This window comes from Molothrus ater, chromosome 16, assembly GCF_012460135.2.
Source record: "Molothrus ater isolate BHLD 08-10-18 breed brown headed cowbird chromosome 16, BPBGC_Mater_1.1, whole genome shotgun sequence".
NCBI lineage: Eukaryota > Metazoa > Chordata > Aves > Passeriformes > Icteridae > Molothrus > Molothrus ater.
In genome coordinates this window covers 5,855,194-5,869,953 of record NC_050493.2, presented here as the reverse complement: position 1 = coordinate 5,869,953, position 14,760 = coordinate 5,855,194, and the positions used below count along the sequence as shown (strand labels likewise).

Genomic DNA, 14,760 nt, shown 5'->3' with positions numbered 1-14,760 from the left:
CTCCCTTGGTTAACAAGAATCTGGGTGGATGCTGCATCTACAGACCTCCAAATCTAATTAAGAACACACACGGCTCCAGTCCTTTCCGAGCATCGGGCTTATATAAATACATACACATATAAATACATGGTACAAATACAGCCTCTGGCAGCAGGAACAGTCTCGTACTCAGATCTTCAACAGTTCTTTCCATCTGTAGATTCTGTAGGTCAAAGACATTGCAGAGCTTCAGGAACCATTCTGAAAAGGGGAAAGATTATTTTTTCCCTCTGTTGTCTACATGTACGTGATGCAAAATCCATTTTAATTATGATACAACAGGGTCATCCTCACTACTCTGACTCTGAAGAACAGGCACCACTTTTGTGCACACAGAGACATTAGTAAAGCAGAAGCTCTATTTGTAGGGTGAAATTTCTCCTTCGAAAAGCACTAGAAGTAAATCAAATTCACACCATGAATACCAAATGCATGAAATTCCGACTCAATAAAAGGCAGACAGCTGTGTTTTCTGATAAAAATGTGCCTTTATTTTTTTAATTTTTCTTTTCATTACCTGGATTCTGTGTTTGTCAGAGCAACAAAAACAAAACATAGTTCTCTTTGATACGCGGCAAATCTGAAAACAATCCTGCAAACAGCACAACACAAAACCTCCCACAAAAAGGGAAAGCTATAAAATTTGAGAGGCGACGAGGCTTTCAGAAGTGCCAGTTTCCCAGTGCAATGGCTGGAAGGGTGGCCTGGCCTGGCGGCAGTTCAATCATTTTGTAACGAAGGACAAATACTTTCAACATCCTGAGAAAGAGGGCGGGGGGACGGGGGCACGACTCCCTTGCTTTCCCTCCTCCTGCTATTCTTTCTCCTCCCTCCCCCCACCCCTTGGATTTTCAATAGCTCTTTAGTGTTTCCATCAAAGGCTTTTACCATTCATCCTCCCTTCTGGTGCCTGCCTTCCACCTGTCTATCCATCACAGCCCTAACCCAGGTCCCTTTCCCCCCTCCCTCCCCTTTGCTATTTTTCACGCGGTGGGATTTGTTTATAAGCTTCTGTATTACCTAAACTGCAGGGGAAGAGGCTGCTGGGAGGAAAGTGAGAAAGCAGGATTAAGGAGGAATAATTCAGCTCCATTGCATTTCCATCTGAACGGTCATAAAATGTGCAAATCCTGTTCCTGGGAATTTCGTGTCAGAGGCCTTCCCTGCCACTGCCCTTCCCGTACCCCTTCTCTCATTCCCTCTCATGGAAAAACAAATGTTGGGAAGGATGACTGTAACTCCAGAGTCCCCAAAAGCCATGACGTGTGTGCCAGCAGGGAGGAGGCTCCTACCAGCACGTGTGCAAGGAGACACTCCAGATGTGGCCAGAAACTACAGACAGTGGGGTGGGAGGCTGCAGGGATTGAATCCAGCAGGACAACAGGAGTGAGCAGGGAAAGGCTGCTCAATGTGACAGCTCCCAACACCCCCAGCTAATTAATGAGCCTGGGTAAAACACAAAAATAACCTCCCAGGCTTGTTGGCTCTCTAAGTAAATTGCACAGAAATATGTGATTCAGACCCCAGCAGCTTGAAGAGTTTCTACTCTCTCATTTTTAGCTCGTCGCCATCACAAGGCACCAAAATAGGCACAGGCCAGATTTCCAGACCCCAGAGAGCCACCAGCAATCCACCTGTCAGCAAACTGGGAGACAGAAGAAGGGCCACTGCTCTGTACAGGTCAATGGAGATTCGTCACTGATTCAAGCAGAAGTCACTGTGACCACTGGGCTACCTGACCAAATGCTCTCAGAAGAGCAAAATTCTTAATTCTTAATTTTTAATGTTAAAAAGGAGGTGGCCCTTAACCTGTCCCCAATCCTATTGAGCTCACAAACCTTTTCTTGGTGGAACTTCATGTCATATCTGCTGGACCTGGCAACAGCTAGCAGCTATCTTCCACTTACAGACACATCCTGGGGATACTGCAGATCACCCAGCAGGTAGCACATGTCAAAATAAGTTCCTTTGATTGACAGTTATTTATTATTTTTAAATAAAATGAGAATAGCTTGAATGGGTTGCTCAGCAGCAGCTCAGTTCTTTGTTTGGCAACTTCTTGGACAGTTTGACCATACATATGACAACACAAAATAAATTTCACTTGCTTGCAGTAGCAGTTGGCTATAAATTCAGTCCATCGATGATTTATAGCTCTAGCAGCAGTGGGATATATGAAATGAGGAGCCCTTTCATCCTTGAACTGCTCTGCCGTCTGGTAGAGATGATGAAAGCCATTGTTCCTAAGGCCAGAGGAGAGCAGGAGTTCATTCAGCTGTGGTAGGAGGAGGTGTGCAAATTGGGTCCAAAGGTGAGAGGAGGCCCAGAGACAGAGCAGCCCTTGGTTTCGAAGAGCAGCCAGAAAAAAATCCTAAATGATGCTCAGCTGTGCTTTGCAGGCTGGAGGGGAGCAGTATTTCCATCAACTAAATCATCTCAACTCTTTGGCTTCCCTGAGGGCACTGCACCAGGACAGACTGGGATCTCAGCAGAGCCACTCTCAGATGTTTGTGTTCTTCCCACCCACCAGCAGCCCCGACCTGAGCGTGTCTTTGGCACAGCAGGTGGGATCCTTAATCCTGCCCAGGGCCAGCCCCAAGCAAAGATTAGCAGAAGAATCTGTTTTCATTAAAATCCATCCTTCCATCACCATCCTGCCTGATGGTTCAGTTTAAAATGCACATGTCCAGCTCTTGTAGCAGCTCTGCTTCTGCAGGGAAAGGGCAGTTCAGCAACCTGCCTCTTCCCTTTCTAATGTCTCTCTTTCTTTTCATCAACAAGTAACTAAGACTGACACTCTGAGGAATGTTAAATGCACCTCCTCCTGGAGAATTTTGCCAGCAAGATCAATGGAATTGGGATTTTGCCTTTATTATGGTTTTTTTGACGGTAGAACTGGTCTGATTTTCCTCCCCGTGAATTAAAAAAAAAAAAAAACAAAAAACCCACAAAACAACAAAACAGGAGAAGACATACAAATAAACACTAATACGTACAGGAAAAATACAAAACTTAGCACCATGCACTCCCCTCATTATTAGACAAAGGTTGGGAAGGGTTCACAAGTGTAAAACACTCATGTGAATTATGAGATTACTGCTCAGTTTTCTTTCAAGTCGTGGGCTGGAAACAGATGGTGGCTGTAGCATTTATGACGGCACAACATGTTACTGCAAGCCTAGCCATCTCTCTCTCTCTCCTCTCAAAAATGCAGCTGCAAGGAAAGTTGTGGAAAATCACATTAATAGTCTCTTCCACCACACAGTTTTCCAGCCCTTCATCCCTGGCCAGTACATGGACAGAGCCATCTTGTATGCCAGCAAGAATACTCTCCTAATCCCTGTCCTGAATAGTTACCACTGACTGGCTTATTTAACAGCTAGTTAAAATGTGAGGTTTGTTAGCATTGTAAAAAAGCCTCCAGAAAGCAGGTTCTTAAGGTCAGGGCAGATGCCATGTGATCCCAAGGGCTCCCTAAGGGAAACACTCAGAAAGAAGCCATCAGAGAGTCTTTTAGCTGTTTATTATTTAAACATTCAGTTCAGACCAAGCAGGTTGATTTATAAAGAAGCAGAAAGACAGATATAACAATTGCAAAAGCATCTTTGTAACTCAGGAGTCCAAATCTCACTTCCAAGCAAGAGTAGAAGCTTTCACAAGGGCAAAGGCCTCTGGATTTTCAGTCAGACAGCTTTCCAGTGACCACAGGCTTAGAAGGATCTGGAGCCCTGAAGATACAAAGAGCAACTAACCCCATATTTAAATATCTTGCCTGTACACAAGAAAAAAATGTCCATGTGCTTCGGTCCTGGATGGAAATGCCTTGCTGCCTAAAATATGTTCATACTTGGGCTTGAACACTTGACCTGAGCCTGAGACACAAACCCTCCACTCTCAAGGCACCACAGAGGACTCTGCTGACACCAGGGAACTCTTCAAACAGTACAAAACTGTTATCTGTTATTTCTGTGTGCTTTACAAATGTGAAGCAATCCTGTATCACATTGTTTCTGAGAGCATTAACTCTCTGGGATTCCAAAATCAGGATTTTAGAATTACTTCTTCACTTGAGTTATTTAAGACTCTGTCAAGTAATAATTTTTCCAGACAAGTGTCACTGGTGTATTGGAGTATCCATGTTGCTATTTTCACTATTTTAACCTCACTACCTGGTTGGGAACATCAGCACCAACTTTATGTGTTCATCCTTAGCCACTCCAGTGTGTTCCTGCCAAGCTTCCTGCACCCAGCTGCACACAGGGCAGAATTTCTGCCCTCTGGGGTGTAGAACAGGGCAACTGAAAGCAAGATAGACTTTTACCATTTTCTTTATCACTTTTCACAGCTAGACCAGGAAGTTGCTACAGAAATTCAATAGTGTACACACTTGAAACTCCAAATAGCCTTTTGCCAGAGATAGAATCTCTCCAGGTGATATGACCATCATATCCACTGCATATCTGTCATAATTGCAAAAGCCCTCAGACCTTTTCTCTAAGATAGAGAAGGTGCCATTTCATTTTTCTTTTGGAAACCTCCTCCTGCAGAATTCATTAGTATCCTATGCAACAATGTACTTCCTGTAAGTACTGAAATATAAAGTGTATTAGAAGTTTCCACTTCTGTTTTTATCTTTTCCTGATCTAGCCTGAAAATTCTTTTGAAGTTCCTCAAAGTGTTCTTCATATATGCTTGTTTTAGGAAATACCAGATCACTATTGGCAAACTTCTCCTTAATTAAGTGAGATAAAGGAATCAAGATGATATGATCTGCTTAATTCCCCACCTTTTTAAGGTCCCATTTTAGGATTTTTTTTCCCACTTGCCTTTGAAAAGAAACATTCTGAAGAAACTAAGGAAGGGAAAGGCCCAGAGAGGGCAAGCTTAGCTCTGGGCTCTCCAATGTAGCTGAGCTTACTGGTAGAAAACCACTGAATAAGTAAAGCTCTCCATCATTCCATGGAATGGTTTATTGAAAGGTTTTAGACCCTTCTGAATCTCATATCTCTGGACAATGCTTAAGAGGAAAAGACTGAACTGCACTGTGTTAGCACAGTGTGCTCCTTCAGGCCTCAGCTCAGCAAGGCAACTCAGATGATGCCTAACTTTAAGCACAAGTAACTTCAAAGAAACATCTCTCAGGCCTCAAGTTCAGCTTTGCACTGTCTCCCTTGATGAATCACAACTTAGGGTATGCAAGGAGCTAATGGGAAACATTTGCACTCCCTAACCCCAGCTGCAAGGTCCCAAAACCCTTCAGCTAGCATCATAGCCAGACCATGGGCCAGAGGCTCTTCACAACAAATGGGTACAAGCTAGGCAAGCTCTTCTGAACCACCTCTACAAGAAACAGATCCCAGAGCAGCTAAACTTTGATTTAAAAGCAGTATTTGGGGCAATCACTGAAGTACACCAGCTGAGCATCAACCTGTCCGACTCCTACGCGGCCTGTTGAAGAAACCACTCTATGTGGGATAAATTGCTTCTGTCACTTTTGCTGTGGAAACCCCCTGCAGTCAAGGGGAATTCAGATCTTGGGCAGGTTTCTGAGGAGCTTCCTGGCTCCAAGGAGACCTCTGAGCAGAATGCTTTACAGTGGGTGAGTTTGGGCCAAGAAATGTCCTCACTTCCAAGTGTGTGAGCACAGAGCCCTCAGCCCTCACCCACACTGGAAGTGCTGGAGCATCTCTCCTCCCTCTCTCTCTCCTCCTCTGGCCCCACACAGACTCCACCAGCAGCTGAGCAGGGCCCAGAGGTGAAATCTGGCCTTCTGAAACTTCCCTGGTCTTCAGGTTAAACCAGCACCACCTTTACACAGAAAATGCATGTAAAGCCAAAGTGCCAAGCAAAAGTGAAGCATGGCTGGAGTGAAGGGGGCTCCCTATATGAAGTGTCTGAAACCCAAGGTTTTTGCCTAGAAATGGAAGACAGAAGTCACAGCGACATCATTGGGTCAAATTAGTCTCTCTTCAGAACAGAGATGTTCTGAAGCCAACAAAGATTTCTTGAAAGTTACGTAAAAATGAATTAAAAGTGGATGTCCAAATCTCTTAGACTGCTGAAAAAATTCCAGCTAGGGATATCCAGCAAGTCTGGAGGGGTCCTTCATACTTCACTGAAGTCTAAAAGTTTGAGTTCATCCCCAAAGGAGCTGAGGCCACACAGCACTTCACCCACGGGCCCTCTGTGAACAGAGTCTTTCTTGTGGTCAGAGGGGCTATCTTGAATTTATGTCTTACTTCTCCCCTTGTGAGCAAACAAAACAATTTCTATGAGTAATTCTACCCACTAATTGCCAAGGAAAAGTCTGGTAAGAAATGCTCTGCATTTTTGACAGGTCAGAGGCTTCCCTAAACAAAGTCGCTGTTTTATGTTTTCTATCAGCACATGTTCACATCCGGGGTCCTCGGTGAATTCCAGCGTGGATGAGTCTCTGTGGGAAATTGCTTTTCCCTATTTTCTTGTTCTAACTGCTCCAGGAAATGAGTCTATTTTTACAACAACACTAAACAGCAAAATATGAAACCATTATCTGCTTCGTGGCAAGAGTTTCGGGTCAGTTCTCAGGTAAGTGTCACCTCCAGAGAAGTCAATGGAGTTGTATCTGCTCCTGCAAGGCAGAGACCTGACCAATTATGTAAGTGGTTGATCAGTTACCAGAGCACAGAGCTACCACAGGCCTAAGGAGTGTCTTGTTTTCATGCGTCTCAAAGTTCATCCAAGCCCTGATGCATTGATAAGTGAAGTATTCTAGTATTATGGTCTGTAAAGATGATAATTAACTGCTGAAAGATTTAAGCATGGGCCTTCTCTACGAACACATACTTTGTCACTGAATGATCCTTATAAGTAGTATCTCTTCTGGATCCTTTTTTCACCTGCCAAATAAACCAGGGTGGGATTTTCAGAAGTATTTAAAGTGCTTTTCTCCTACTTATTTGTGATTGCTTTCAAGAATGAAGATGTTTTCAAAATCCCTGGGGATTTCAAGCCCTATAGGCTCAACTGCATCTCTGTGTGCTTCTGCTTTTTGCACACCTGATTTAACAGCTACTCTGAATTCAAAGCTGGACAGTAAACCCAGTTTCCTTCACTACCAAGATCAAAGATAGTACATAGAGGTCCAAACACCAAGTCTGACCTGAAGATGAGTGTGAACACTTGTTACAAACTTGGCTCCTTATTTACAGGGACTACTCGAGCCTTCACATGTGAACTTCTTTTCTGATGAAGCACTCAAGTGTGCCTTTTTTGTGTATTTTATCTAAGAACTTGGGAGACATCTGGGATACACAAGTATCAGTCCAAACAGAAATTCTTGAGCTTCTCAAAACTCAAACCAAGTCGGATTTGGTGGCCTGCTAGTAAGTCAAATACATAAATGATCTGATTCCTCTCTACAGGAAGAAGTAACCTTGGAAAAATGTGAGATGAAATCTTCAAGTGACAGAAATTCTATCACCAGGATGCTCCCAGAATTTCATCCATTGATTATGAGCTAGACTAAGCGTTAGCACTTTCTTACCTTCAGGCTGGGAAAGAGGTACTCATGACTTTCCACCTAATTGGAAAGCTCACCAAATGTCACTCGAGACCAGCATACAGAAAACAAACTTAGAGACAATATCTAAGGAAAACAGAACCTAACCTATGACTTGTTCTTTGATTTACAACTGTGATTGTGGGCCCCACCTCACAGTCATATGCCATGGTAATAGGCAGCAGTTCAACAAGAAGCAGTCCTAACTTTTCACATGTTGCAGTGATTCTGAGCTACTTCAGCACATACTTTAGCCTGATGCAGCAAGTAATTAGGATGACTAAAAGGACAGGTGGCATGCCACAACTGAAAAAAAGAGTGATCAAGCCTTTGGTCTTGTTTATTCTACCTTTCTAGTTGTTTTTTTTTAAACAAAAAGTTGCCAGATTTCACCTGAAATCTGCTCTCAATAATTTCTCCCATCTCAAATTTGTCTGTTATCAGCACAACTGTGAGTGTTCAAACTATATCCTGAATTACCCAAACAGATCATCTGAAATGGGCTCACTGGCATTAGCAACTGCAGTCCTGAATCCACCCATGCCAAGAAAATATTTTCCCCAAAAATAACAAATATGTAATTCAAAATGGCAACCTCCATGGGAGCAGGAGTGGCACATCCCAGCTGTTTTCCTAGTTGTACATACAAGTTTTGTTACTTCATCTTGGGGCTGCTTACGAAATACTTCAACACTCTGAGAGCACAAAGACCCCCAGCCCACAACTGGGATCCTGTGTCAGGAAGGCACACAGTAATTAAAAAATAAAACATCAACTCTGCTCCATTTGCCTGAGGTCAATGGGATGTTTGTCCAAACCTAGGAGCATGCTCAGGCACCAGTTTGAAGATGAGCAAACACAGGCATCTCTTAAAGTGTTTTTCCATGTTAGGGCCTGGGAAAAAAAAATCAGATTGAGCCCATGATAAAAACAGTTCCCCATGGAAAAGTTACCCACACCATAAAAGGAAGGAATGACACTAACTGAAGGAGAATGAAAATTGTCCACTGAATTTTTGTAAATTCCCATAAAATCTAAGTCTTGTTCTATGTGCATAATTTTGACAGTAAGTCGTGAAAGGCTGACTCCTAAGAGAAGCAGGAAATGACTGGCTCATGATAGGATAAAAGGCTGCATAATTGCATGGGCAGAAAGATGGATTTTCATCAATCACTACATTCTCTGACAATACGGCAGTGGCTTTTGATCACGTATCCAATGCACAGTAATTAGGCAAAATGACTTACCCTCAATCTTTTCAGTATTTAGCTCTAAGGGTGCAAGGATTCATTCTTGGAAAGGGAAGATGGTCGTGTGATTTAGGGCACTGGATGAGCACTCAGATCTGAGTCCTCTCCCTGGTTCTGCCACAGCCTTGCTGTATGACCTTGCACAGGCTTTTCTCCATGCCTCGGTCTCGCCTAAAATGGGATAACAATAGTTCTTTATTTCAGAGGACATAGGGATACAAACCAGCTCAAGGCTGTGCCACAGAGATTCTACAGCAAAGAGCAGCACAGAAAAGCTCAGACATGGAATAATGCTTTACTAATAAAATGTGGGAACACAGACAGTAATTAAATTGAGTAATAAACACAAAACATAGGCTGATTTTTGAGGAATGCAACACTGATAGGCTTTGTACCTGGAATTAAAGGAAATTTAAACAGGATTCATATGAGTTGACCTGACTCTGAGATTTGCTAGCAGTACAAACTCTGTATTAGAAACACCAAGGAAATTACTTCATTCAAAACCTCTACATGATGTCTGTTTCAGAGCAACCATGATTTCCAGCCCAAGAGAGGGTCAGATAACTACCCAGAACATTTTCAAAGCCATGAGAGGGGCCTACAAACATGATTTCCTTCAATTTACAGTAAAATATGAGCATGCAAATCTGAGGTAGTTTTGAAACTTCAAAATAAAATCTGAAACATTCAAATTAAAACATAAACCGGGCCACTGATCCTAATTAAAGTGTCAGATGTCTGGAACAGCTTCAATGCCACTATTCCAGCACCACACTGCTGCTGGAATTGGACAGCGCTTTAGCAAAGAGTCTTCAGTAGTATTTTTCCAAATGCAAAGATGAATCTTTTTCTCTAAAGCATTTGCCTTTCATGTCAGGGGTCAGTTATGGGCCTGTGGGTCTGGGAGAGAGGATCTCAGGGCACATGCCTAGATAAACCAACTGATTTGGAGACCACCAGATCAAAGGATGTTCGGTCAGGCAGGAGGAGAGAAAACAGATATGAGACACAGCTTAGGAAGGGAAAATTATTTCTGAGAGACAGAAACAAGAGGGATGGAAAAGTCAGGCAGAGAATGGCTGGAAAACAGCCCACAGAAAGGCAATATGGACCTAAGGAAGACAGGCAAGTGGAATGTTGAAGCCCATTGGAAGGAGGATGCTCTTTCAAGAGGAGTAAAAAGCCTAAACCCAAAATGCTGGAGCTACCTGGGAACCTGGGAGAGCAGCAACTCGCTGCAGTCTGCTTAACAAAGCAGAGGCCAGGCAGGACAGAGAACAGGAGAAAAGGAAAGCCAACTGGCACACAATCCCTGGTTTCACTCAACAAAATCAACTGAAGGACAGGTCTGGAAAGATGAAACACTGAATTAAATGTAATGAATTGACTAAAGAATCAGTGACCATGCACTGACATGGGCAGTCCTCTCTGTATGTCCTTTCTGATCAGACAAGACCTCAGAAAAAGACATAATCAGACCAAGAAGTTCTGGATCTCTGGACAGAGAAAATGAGTGCAGAATGTAAAACAGAAAAACATTTTATCCCCAAACTGCTGCCTACAATGTGGAAGGACAAAACCAACAAGGTGTTAAAGCATTGCACAGTAGTGCAACTTTTGACAACCACCACCCTTGGCTCCATTAAGCCCCCTACTCACCCCCCACCCCACAAATCACAGAGCTGTCCATCACATATCTTGTGGCTCCAATTGCTCACACCTTTCCCTGCAACACTCCAAATGCAGCACATTAGAAGTCCAGAGGGAGTCCACCTCCAGCAGACAGCAGAAGAAGATATGACACGGCATTCACGAATGCACAGAGAACTGTTTAATTTACAGCCACAATGGTGAAACAAACCATTTCAGAGCTTGGACATTCAAAGTTAAGTCTGACACTCATTCTTATATTCACTTATTGTGCTTAAGTATTAGAGAACACAGGATTACATTAACCATACACAACAATCTGAGATCCCTGTGGGACCGAGGAATGGAAGGGATGAGCAAGAATGAGGGACCAGCCCCTCAAGTGGTGTAAGCTGGTACAGCTCCATTGCAGGCAAGGGAGCCATGGTGATTTACACCAGCTGAGGATATGGCCCTTGAAATGTCCAACTTAACTTTGAATTAACGACTCCCGTGTCACAACCTTTAGTGTCACTGTTCCTTCTGGTTGTATCTGCCACTTTGAAGGAGGACTAATCCCACAACCCGCCACGGTCCCCAGGCTGGCGGGTGAGAGCTCAGCTGGACTACAGGAAGTGATGCTCGTGTCGTGACACTACTCCTCACAATTCAACAGCCATGGCCTGCATCCTCATCTGATGTAAATTAGCTTGGGGCCATCTGAAGTCAGAAACATTTGCCAATTTATAGTAGCTGAGAACATAGCCCTGAGATTTTTGTGTTTTCTGCCGCATGCTGTATGAACACTGTGCTTGACAACAAAGACTCATTCCTCGTAACAAAATTAACTCAAGACTACAAGTCTCAAACAAACGGCTATTGGAAAAGTCCCCATTCAGTCTTCACTCTCTCCTGGTGTGCTGAATTTGGCATAACACTTTTATTTGCTGGCACCAAGAAAACCTCTCGGTTTGCTTTGTCTTCAAGGCTTTGCTACAAGGCCAGACTCCCTCGTGATGTAAATCAGAGCTCCAGGATACCCAGGGGAGTCACTCCCAAAGAGCTGGCCCACAAACCCAAACACAACCTTCTCATGCAAGTCCAACCATAGGACTCTTTCCAAGAGTTGTTTTGCAAACTATTCCACTTAAGTGACTTTGACATCCTTTCATACCTGCACAGTGTCTGAGTGGGTCACATAATGCTTTTCATCTACATGATTTTAATGGATATATGTTTGGTTTTTTTCTTTCATTAGATATCTTTTAGACAAAAAAAAAAAAAAAGGAACGAAGCAACATTATTGGCATCCCACTGAAACATAAATATATAAATTACATTTTATACACTTTTTTAAACGCAGACACATACATTCATGTGCATAACATCGTGAACAGTACACTTAGTGGAAAACAAGCACAGACAATCTTAGTTAAATGTATTTCCAGTTTTGGTGCTCAACAAATACACTGGGAAAATGATCACAAAATAGAACGGTGACTAACTCTATCTCTGCATTAGCATCTGAAGCCAATAATGCCTGTTAGCTAACATTGCTTTGTTTGGTTGAATTTGGACATAGCTACAGGAACAGGAGGGGAATGTTTGAACTATATTTAGAGAAATGGAAAGGTTAAAAATCTCTCTCTCTTTTGTGGTTTGAAGGTTCTGCAGTTCATTCATATTTGAAGATATTTTTATTTGAGTGGAAACACTGTCTTCAAGACAAACTTTTTTGTTGTTCCAAACTAAGAAAACTCTTTCATCTCTTTGTAGATGTTTCACAAATAAAAGAATCCAGTAGTTCATTTTACATATCCAATGTAACAATCCAAATAAAACAAAGGGTACATAATCCAAACTACTGGGGTGGGGCAGTGAATTTGGCCAAGTGAGTAGCCATGTCATATCTGGCACAGCCCTAAATTTCCAAAGCAGTACAGAAGGATTTATCCATGTGGCTCCCACTGCAATCTGTGGGGAACTGAACATTTAATCCTTTGGCACTTTGAAAATAAAGGAGATGGTGCCAGAGTATTTTATCTGCCCTGCTATAGTTAAAATAGATTTTGATGTTATTTGGGCTATTCTACTACAAAAATATGACCACAAAATGCTTTTTTTTTCTTTTTTTCTTCTTTTTTTTTTTTTTTTTTGGTTCAAGAAAACATAGCAGGCTTTCTCAGGTATATAAAACTGTTAATTTTTAGATAAAAATACAAACTTCACCTTTACAAAAACACATATTTCTGTTGAATACACATAAAGCATAACATTTTACCAAAAATAAAGAATTTTAGGTTTTGTTCAAATATTTGCAGCAAGGTAGTTCCCATGCCACCATGACATTATACAATGCAGATACAAGAATTTGTACATTTCACACAGCTCCAACATGTGAAATAAAAGTATCTGTATACTGATAAGAATGACAATTGCTAACACAATATCACTAGTAGGCAACTGGCATAAGTCATAAAGAAAAAAAAAGGATTTTTGCATGGATATCCTATGATTTGTTTACGCATATCTCTCTTTTTTTTTCTCTTTTTATTTTTTTTCTTTTATGTAATGCTTTAAATTACGGGGGAGGTTGGGGAACATAAACCAAGAAACGTCTAGAAAATTATGCATAGGTATACCATTTTTATTTTAATACATCTCATTAGTCTGCATCCCACTAGGAGAAATACCATAATGTTTTGTGTTCTGCTTATTGTTATACCAGTCTTTTATATGTGTTATTGGCAAATGTAGTCCAAGAGATAATAAAAAGCTAGGCAAAGAGTAAAAAGAAAACTTAATAATCACTTTATGGTGTAAAAAAAAAAATCCACTTAAGGCTCCCCAGAAGGTTTTTTTGTATAGACTTTTAAAACACCACCAAGCAAGGATGTATTGTTCTATAGTATTTGCGTGGCATTTGATCATTTCATACATTCCTGCTTTTTTTGTGCCTGAAGTCCACCAGTGTCCATCCATCTTCATCAAGAACGCAGGCACATTTCTTGACGTAAAGCACCGTTGACTGCTCTGACAGAAATCCACTATTCACTTAGATTTTTGTCATGTTTTTTAGTTCTTTTGGTATCCTCCATTCATTCAACTGTCTTTTTTTCTTTTCTGTTTTTCTTTCTTTCGTTTTTTTTTTTTCTTTTTTGGACAGGGAAGCTTCCTATTGTTTCACAGAGTGCTACAATACTTGCTTTGATGTCACATTAAACAAATGTACATTGTCTCTTTGTTCTCATTAAGTGTTCTTTTGAGCCAGTTTTTTCACACAGGAGAACAAATAAAGTATACAGTCAATAAGCACCATACATAGTAGGTTCAGGAATGTAACAAACCATGTACATCCATGTCCCAGAGAGAAGTTTTTTTTCTAGCTTATTTTCACCTTACATCTGCAGGAGAGAAAAAAGATACAATAACTCTATGATTAGAATCAAAGGTCCTGTCCTTGAAGTAGATGACTTAAAAAAGAAAACTGTTCTGCATGAAGAGTCACTAACCTGGGACAAGAAGTTCTAAATGCTGTTTTGATTGAGTTTACATGCTCACTTTTAAAGTTGAATTTTAGAAAATCTTTGCTTCTATCATACTACTCCCAATAAATACCTGTTAATCTGAAACAGGATATCAAGTTTAGCATTCTTCAGAAATGATACATTGGTATAAATGAAAAGTGCCACTGGGAGTTCATGTGCAAAAACAGGGGCTTGAAATTAAATTCACCATCATCCAGGCGTTAGGCACAGACACTGCAAAATCCAAATCATTCCCACTCCAAATACCAGAATCAATTGCAAGTGCTGCAGTTTACATACTTTCAAGTCATTAAGAAATGGAAATTCCATATTTAATTTGGAATGTGTGTCGCCATCATCATACATTGCTAATATGTTGGCCAAAGGATTTCAGTCATTTTTGCACTGAGAGGGTGTTAGTTTTTCACTACACTGAAAACCTCATGAATTTTGATGACTGACTATCATCATCCTACTGAGACTGAACAGACCAAAAATAAAGATCTTAATTTTCTGGTGTAAATAACACAGGACTCTGCAACACACACAAAAAAAAGGCACTTCTTAGCATCTTTCAGGTCAAGTAAGCAGATCATCAGACTGTGTCAGGTGCATGTGCAATCAACCCCAGTTCATGTCAGAACATGGGTTTGATGGTCACACAAATAATAATATTTGCTCTATGTACACTGAATGTTTCACAGCCAAGGACTGGGAACACAATGATTTGTAACCTGGCAATTCATTCATGCATTATCATGTGATGCTTTGA

General features: G+C 41.4%; 1 protein-coding gene across 7 annotated transcripts in view; it reads right to left on the bottom strand.

Moving 5' to 3' along the window:
• Positions 1 to 222: 222 nt before the first annotated feature.
• Positions 223 to 14,760, bottom strand: part of PDGFA (platelet derived growth factor subunit A) — a 35,352-nt gene continuing 20,814 nt past the window's right edge. For 2 of the 7 annotated variants that reach the window (XR_004981144.2, XM_036392134.2), the window contains 2 exons: positions 8,827 to 9,000; positions 508 to 3,253 (listed from right to left, as the gene is read on the bottom strand). Coding sequence is in view for 4 of the 7 variants with exons in the window: in XM_036392134.2 (XP_036248027.1) it covers positions 8,867 to 9,000 (134 nt within the window). In the remaining 3 variants the exon portion in view is untranslated. Of the gene's footprint in view, positions 241 to 507; positions 8,474 to 8,826; positions 9,001 to 10,648; positions 13,866 to 13,973; positions 14,088 to 14,760 lie in introns of those variants that run through there. The other 5 variants (XR_004981145.2, XM_036392135.2, XM_036392133.2 and 2 more) reach the window with 5 other exon arrangements.